We start from the raw sequence: 8,883 nt of genomic DNA, 5'->3' as shown, positions 1-8,883 counted from the left end.
GAAAGGCTAGCTCTTCAAGAATAGATTAATTGATCGAATTGAAAAAGTATATTATTGTGTTTCTTATTTTTTACAGGATCTTTTTATATTAAATTAAATTGATGTCTTTTATATATATATATATATATATATATATATATATATATATATATATATATATATATATATATATATATATATATATATATATATATATATATATATATATATATATATATTTTTTATTTATTAAGGACGATATTATTCTTTATTCTCGTTGATGTGATTGCACTTTTAAATTTCACTTTTTATTTCACATGTTATAATAGAACACATATAGTATCATTTTTTTATTTGTTAAACTATGAAAAAGTATAGTGACTAAAAGTTTTAATTCATTTGATTATTGACTCCTATCTCGAACCTTCCATCAACAACTAGTAAGAACTAAAACCAAAAACCAAAATAAACAAACAAAAGTTGAAGCATAGACGTGTCTAGGCCGGTAATAATAGTACAACTGCAAGCTAAAATGTCCCCTACAAATTATTATAAAAACACAATAGAAACCCCTAGAAATTGTTGTCTCTCTATTTGAAACCACTTCCCTCCAAATAAAATTTACTCTTATACAAAGCCGACCTAACAAATTTAAAAGTTTAAAAGAAATTTTGAAATGAATCATTTTACAAATTTACAATGAAAAAATATTTCTCTAGCACAAATGAGTTAATTAAATAATAATACCAGAGAATGCACTAATGTCAAATATTTCAAAGGAGAGTTTTTATTCATTGTAATTTTTTCTTATTTGAAAAGGGATTTAATTAAAATAAACTGATAGTGTAAAATGATTTTACAATGTCAGTTAATCATAACTGTTGAATGTTGAAATAAATTTGACTTTTATTTTAAAAATCTATAAGATAATGCAAACGGATGATGATGATAAATCGATTGTGTAAAATATTTTACACAGACAGTGCATAGTAATTAATCTCTTATATTAACAGTATAAAATATTTTTATATTATAAATCCATATATTCCATCACATTATATTTTTAATTTTAAAATACTATTATAATTTAATAATATAAAATATTTTGATCAGATATCATTATAATATTTCTTTACACTAACAATATACTATTTTTAACCTTTCTCTATAATTACGTATCAAAAAGAAATGTTTTGTTTATATGAAAAAAATAATAACAATAGAGCATTATATAAGTTGGCAACCACCTCTTTATTACTGCTCTGAGTGGACCTAAAAATAAGGATCACTCGGAACTTTCTCTGAGTAGAAGAAAAAAGTGTCACATGATTTGTGGCGGTTTTCTCTTTTAAAAAACAATAAGAAACCCACGTTACTATTTAACTTTCTAACCGTTTTTTCACACCGCATTCTTATTCTACTTTTTAACCTTACAATATCATCAATTATTATCACTTTTTTACATACACAAAACCATGATGAAATGGGGTGGAACTGGAAGAAAATCTTCATCATCTTCGTCTTCATCTGGTTCTTTTTCTTGGCTTTCAAAGTTAAAACACATGAGAATCATCAATTCAGATTCAAATCATGCAAAAATGAAGCACAAGGAAAACCAGAAACCTACTACATCGGTTAATGATATTCCGTTTCCACCTTCATGTTTTGATATCGGCGGAAGGAATAGTAAGAAAACTGGAAGAAGATCACAATCACAATCACAAGGTACAATCAACTTAGAGCAGAATAATGTTATTGGTTTAGAAGATGAGAGAAAACTGCTGAATGATAAGAAGAGTTTGATCCAGGTTGATGATGAGTATGATAGAGATAAAGAATATGAAATCATAAGAAGAAGATTCGAGAGAAAAGCGCAACAGGTTTTGGAAGAACAGCTTTTGAAATTGGAAAAGGAAGCAAAGGAAGTTGAAGAACTTCAATATGAATCACCAAGAACAATTTGTACGCCAAGAACAGCAACACATTCTTCTGCTTCTTCAAATGCAGGTTTGAATTTGAAGAAGATTTCTTGTAAACCAAGCAATATTTCAGAAAACGCATCATCTGAGAAGAAGAAATTGAAGGAACATGAAGAGATGAAGATAAAGACGCAAGAAAAACAAAGGCGGAAACTGAAGAAAGTTTCGAGGGTGAAAATATATTCACCAAGGATGATATCAAAAGTTGAAATAAGCCGAATAAAAGCCTTAGAAGAAATGAGGAACAGAGCAAAACTAAAGATGAAGAGAGAAAGAAAGGAAGAGATTATGGAGGAAATTAGTATTAATACTAAACCAGAATTAGATAGTTTTGCTGTGATTAAGTGTTCATTGAATCCAAAGCAGGATTTTAGAGATTCAATGATTGAGATGATAGAAGAGAAAAGGATTAGTAAAGCAGAAGAAATGGAAGAATTGTTGGCATGTTATTTGACTTTGAATGCTGATGAGTATCATGATCTCATAATCAAAGTGTTTAGGCAGGTATGGTTTGATATGAGTCAATATGGTTTTGGTATTAATTAGATTATAAATTTAATTAGAGTAGTTAATTAAGTAGTATTAACTGGCTTAACCAGAAAAATGTAAATAGTTTATTTATTGTTAGTATTTGATGTTCTTTTGAGTTATTATATATCCATGATTATTAATGATAATATCTATGGACATTATGATTGAATGTATTGGGAAGAGCAATGACTAAATTTCTATATCAACTTTATATGTTTTGAATAAGTTAATGTGATGTCTGGGCAAATAGGGTATTGTTTCTGCATCCCCAATACTGCAGCCTTAGAAAAAGAAAAGTTTCCTTTGCATTTGTGTAAGAAATAAATTTAATTGAACTTCTAGTTTATCATATATCAAGATTGTTCAATTTTTGTTCACATATTTAAATTGCCGAATCTTATTTCAAAATATTTCAAATATTAGGGTAAAGTCTTTTTATCTATTAACCAATTTATAAGGTACGATTAAACCTGGATTAAATAGAATTTTTAATTGATTTTTCTTAGTTAAAATGTGAATAAATCGCAATCTTATTTCTTTTGCTAGGGTTGAATCGGATTAATTTATAAAAGGTCTTTAAAATTTTAACAAGAGCTTGTCATTTATACTATGAAATCAATGTTAGTGTAGGATTGCGACATGATAGTAAAATTGAGATACCTAAAATATAATCTATCTAATTGAAATATATATATATATATATATATATATATATATATATATATATATATATATATATATATATATATATATATATATATATATATATATATATATATATATATATATATATATATATATATATATATATATATATATATATATATATATATATATATATAAATTGTGTAGTTGTGATTATCAATGATAAAACTGGGTGCAGTTTGACGAGCATATTCATTTTGTCAATATTTTTTTTGGGGGGTATATCAAAATTTTATCCTAGTACTCTTTAATATATTTGTTATTTTTCATATTTTAGTGGGTATAGATATTAATAAGAATTTTTGTAATTTTTAGTCTTTATTTTTTCGTTGAACGAGTCGAAGTTTTAAGTTTGCATTCTCAACCATGCTCGGCATGCCCTGCACATTTATATGACACACCAACAGAACGGACATATCCATTTGTCATCTCTTGTAATATTTAAATGACTAAGACCTACATATTACAAGTATCCTAAAATCAATATTATGAAGTATTGGAGTGTAATCCAATATTCAATTAACATTTCTCCTTTCTTGTCAAATTTCTCCTTTCCTTTATGATGTATTGGTTACTTTGCTATTGATTGTTGGTCAAACAATGAAAGAAAATCAGAAGAAGCAAACCTAGCTATAGGAGAATCTGATAATGAACCTGCGCTATTGATGGCTTCTGATTCTGATGGTGGATATTTGGTAGACTGGTGGTATATGGATACTGGCTGCTCAAATCATCTACCTAAAAATAAACAATGGCTGATTAATTTTGACTCTAGAAAGAGGACAAAAATAAGATATTCTGATGATAAGCATATAAATGCCGAAGGAATGGGAAATGTTAAGGTCAGAGTAAAGAATGTCAAAATTGTTCTGATCAAGGATGTTTGGTATGTTCCTGCCATGAAAAATAATATGATGAGCGTATGTCAACTAATTGAAAAAGGTTTCTCAGTTAGTGTGAAGGACAATCTCTTGAAGTTGTATGATTCTAATCAAAAGTTGATTATGAAATATGAACAGGGAAGCAACAAAACATTCAAGGTGGATGTGGAGACAGCTAAACCTGAATGCCTTAGTGAAGAAGGTGCTGAAGGTGATAGTGTGTTATGGCACAAGATATTAGGGCATATAAACTTCAAAATCTTAGGGCATTTGAGTTCTAAGAAGCTGGTACACGACATCCCTAAGATTGTAAAGCCTAAGAAGTCATGTGAGATATGCATGAAATGTAAGCAACCTAGATTATCATTTGCATCAGAAGTAGCTCTAAGAGCAAAACATGCTTTGGGAGTAGTTCATTCTGATGTATGTGGACCATTTGAAGTACCTTCACTTGGAGGAAACAAGTATTTTGTGTCATTTATGGATGAGTTCACAAGAATGACATGGATAACACTCATCAAGTTTAAGCATGAGGTATTTGTTGAGTTTCAGAAGTTCAAGGTGAAGGCTGAAAAACAAAGTCGTCAAAAGCTAAAAATTCTCTAAACTGATATTGGAGGTGAGTATAACTCCACAAAGTTCAAGAATTTATGTGAGGAGAATGGAATTGAGATTGAGATGAGTTATACATACACTCCTCAATACAATGGTCTTGCTGAAAGAAGAAATAGAGCATGCTAAAGGAGAAGAAACTCCCTCACACATTATGGGGAGAAGTTGTTGCTAATGCATCATATGTGCTCAATATGTGTCAAACCAAGAAGCTGAAGAAAATTGTTCCTTTTGAGAAGTGGACTGGAGACGAGCAAAGTGTGAGTCATCTAAAGGTGTTTGGTTTCATTTTTTATAAACATGTTCTAGATGCTAAGATAGGGAAATTGGATGACATGAGCATAATTATGTTGCTTGTTGCGTACCATAATACAAGTTTTTATAAGCTCCATTGTCCTATCACTAACAAAGTTAAATTCAGTAGAGATGTCATTGTGAAATAATCAGAAGCATGGGATTACAACAAGTCTCAATCCAACTCTAGTACAGTGTTAACACCTAAGTTAATTTTTGAAGATGTTTCAGACTTAGAAGAAGAATTTGTCTCTGAAGGAGATTCTGACTCTAAAGAAGAGTCAGAAGATGAGTCCGAGTCTGAAGGTGACTCTGATGCTAAGGAATATTCTGAAGCTGAATCCGATTCTGATCCAGGTTCTAATGATGCTCTAGAATCTGGTGGTAATCATGTCTCTGAAGGTGGTCATGAATATGAAGTTAGTCCAATATATGATATTGTTCCAACATCTGAAGAAGATTTTGAACAAGTTCATATACCACAAATAATCAGGCAAATACCAAAGAGATTTGCAGAGTTTGACATGTTGCAAGATACTGAGATAAACTCTGAAGGGGAAGTCAATCAGTATGCCATGTTGGTAGACTCTGAACTAGTGAGTACTGAATAAGCTCTCAAGAAGAAGGTATGACTAAAGGCCATGCAAGAAGAACTTGAAGCTATAGAAAGAAATAAGACTTGAGAGTTGACTGAGCTTCCAAATAATAAGATATCCATAAGTGTCAGATGGGTTTACAAGGTGAAACTAAAGCCAGATGAATCAATTAGTAAACACAAAGTAAGGTAAGTAGCTATAGGATTTCTATAGAAATCTGAACTAGATTACTTTGAGGTGTTTTCTCCTGTAGCTAGACATGAAACAATTAGACTCATGATTTTTATAGCTGCTAATGGGAATTGGCATTTGATGCATTTAGATGTGAAATCTGCATTTATGAATATTATTTTATAAGAGAAAGTTTATGCATCACAACCTTCTGGATTTGTGAAAAACAATCAGGAAGGAATGTATAGGTTGCATAAAGCTTTGAATGGACTGAAGCAAGCTTCTAGAGCTTGGAATTTGAAAATTTATTCATTTTTCAAGCTTCAAGAATTCAGAAAATGTGAGATGGAGTATGGAGTTTATGTTCAACATACATCTAATAGCAATATAATTCTGGTGTGTCTCTATGTTGATGACATAATGCTAACAATGAGTTGTTCAGATGAGATAGTTAAGTTTAAGAAGGTGCTGATGAATGAGTTTGAGATGATTGATCTAAGAAATATGACATATTTTCTAGGGATGAAGATTATGTAATCTAACAAGGGTATAATCTTGCATCAGCTGAAGTATGAACTTGAGCTTCTGAAGAGATTTGAGCTGATGAGTTGCAAGTCTGCAATCACATTTGCTGAGACAAGTCACAAGCTTGATTTTGATGTTGAGGGTGATGATATAAATGTTACAACTTTTAAACAGTTGGTAGGCTCATTGAGATATCTCTGCAATACCAAACCTAACATTTGTTATGCAGTTGGAATGGTGAGTAGGTTTATAAACAAACCAAAATGGTCACATTACCAAGCTGCTGTCAAGATAATGAGGTATGTTAAAGGGACTATGAAGTATGGAGTTTTGTTCCCTTCTGATGCTAAAATTAAGTCAGAGCTGATGTGTTATTCAGACTCTGATTGATGTGGAGAAAGAGTTGACAGAAGAAATACTTCTTGATATCTTTTGAAGTATATAGGAGGTCATATTTCATGGTGCTCCAGAAAGCAACCAATGGTTGCATTTTTAACCTATGAAGTTGAGTACATTGCAGGTGCATTACTTGCTTGTCAAGCTGTATGGATTCTGAACTTGCTGGAGGATCTGAAGATCAAGGTGAGCAAGTCTGTGAAGTTGATGATTAACAACAAATCAGCTATAAGCCTTGCCAAGAATCCAATGTTGCATGGAAGAAGGAAGCACATTGACACAAAGTTTTATTTTCTGAGAAACCAGATTCAGAATGGGGTGCTTGAAGTTGTTCACTGTATCCACTTGAGACAGTTGACAGATGCTTTGACCAAAGCAATAAAGACTAAACACTTTATCCACTTAAGGGATAAAATTAGCATTGTTGATTATAGTTCTGAATATGGATTAAGGGATGGTATTGGAGTATAATACAATATTTAGTTAGCATTTCATTTATGTGTCATTTAAGTTTAATTTGAGATGCATTTTTGTTTGACAACTTATTTTAGTGCCTTGTATAAATACTAAACTTCTATTCAGTTAGAAAAAAGTGTAACAAAATTTTCATTATAATCAATTTCTCTTTTAAAGTTAGTTACCATTCAATTTCTCTCTTTTCTCTCTTCCATCTTCATCTTTTTCCTTCTTGTACACCAATAATATACCCCTACATTCGCAAAAGATTTAATGTATAGTTGAAACTTCATTATATCCGTGATAATCAAATGTAAAACTTAAAACTTTTTCCAAAAAATAGTCTTTTTTTTAAGCGCACCCTTTTATACTAAGAAGGAAATAGAACGAGTATTCCAATACATTAACAACTTACCAAAGCAAAGGGGAGTGATACAACAAAACAAAAATACGGATCACTATCTGCTAAATCCTAAATCCTAGGCAAAAAATTTGCTAGATTTGCATCCAATTCTCTTAGGAACGCAAGAATTACACGTCAGCCATTAAAATATCCATTCATGTTATGCATTTATGTAACAGCTAGGCATTAGGCAATGCTATCATAGCCAATTAATAAGGTTTATATAAAGCCAAACAAACAGGCTCAAGTTGCATTACAGTTTCCAGAATATGGTTGCATGGAATTATGTATAACTGTTAAAAAGAAGAAAAGCATTAAAGTTTCCTTGTTGCAAACAGTGCCATCTGCTTGAATCATGCTGAAAGCAGAAGCTTTGTCCTTTGCAACGTATTATGGCAAAACTAGCTGTTTCATACCGTACGTGTATGATTTTCTGCCATATGTCTATGCTATCCACAATTTAGTAGTATTTGTTGGAACTTGGAATCCAAACCTACTCGTAAATCACATTCAATGATCGTTTCTCTTTAGCAATGTTTTTACTACATCACTACCAATCCAATAAAATTGTTTCTCTGAAATTGTTAATCTATGAACAAACATGATAAATACAAAAACAACACACACCAAATTAGATTAAATTCAATATGTTATATGTGAAAAACTAACTATATATCGTGAATAATTAAAAATATCAAATTGTATACAAATAAAGATCATACATTAGACAAACTACTTACTTTATCGTCAACTCAATCATATATGTCGCGATCTCATTAGTGTCTTGAGACGAATCAAATTTCAACAAATAACACAAAAAAATTTGATTTGGGCATCGTCTAATTTGATCAACCCAAAAAAACAATATTAACTAAATATTGAAAAAATGATTCTCACATCATTCTCATATCTTGGTAAACCATAAACAAACATACAAAACACATCATTGTTTTCTCTTCCATTGGTTATGAATGCAATACATAAATAGGGAGAATATACTTTGACAATTGGTAAGATATTTAACGGTAATTACAAGACATAAATGTACATATATGTACAAATCAAGTAATTATTATAAATTAGTCTAAGAATAAGGGATCTTGTTTGACATAGTGCATGATTATGCTATGTGATTATCCAAGATGTCATAATGCTCCAATAAATTGAAAACATATATCATTTCCGATTGGAAGATGACAATACTTAACAATGAATTCTCTTGTCGTGATTGAATCGACGTTCATTTGGTCTAATTGATCATTTAGATCGGGCAATGCAATATATACATTGATCATGAACAAATGGGAATAAGTTCCCTTATTATAGTAAACTTCAGTTAGATTAGAGTTCATTAT

General features: G+C 30.5%; 1 protein-coding gene across 1 annotated transcript; it reads left to right on the top strand.

The window, feature by feature from the left end:
- Positions 1–1,454: 1,454 nt before the first annotated feature.
- Positions 1,455–2,504, top strand: LOC127114709 (transcription repressor OFP5). Its single transcript, XM_051046657.1, has one exon. It carries the CDS (start codon positions 1,455–1,457, stop codon positions 2,502–2,504), a length of 1,050 nt encoding a protein of 349 aa, XP_050902614.1.
- Positions 2,505–8,883: the final 6,379 nt, after the last annotated feature.

The sequence above is a fragment of the Lathyrus oleraceus genome, chromosome 1, assembly GCF_024323335.1.
Source record: "Lathyrus oleraceus cultivar Zhongwan6 chromosome 1, CAAS_Psat_ZW6_1.0, whole genome shotgun sequence".
NCBI lineage: Eukaryota > Viridiplantae > Streptophyta > Magnoliopsida > Fabales > Fabaceae > Lathyrus > Lathyrus oleraceus.
This window is presented reverse-complemented; position numbering and strand designations above follow the sequence as displayed.

What these genes read in the sequence shown, in the direction of transcription:
- LOC127114709 (XM_051046657.1), top strand. Translation starts at nt 1,455, where the DNA reads ATGATGAAATGGGGTGGAACTGGAAGAAAATCTTCATCATCTTCGTCT.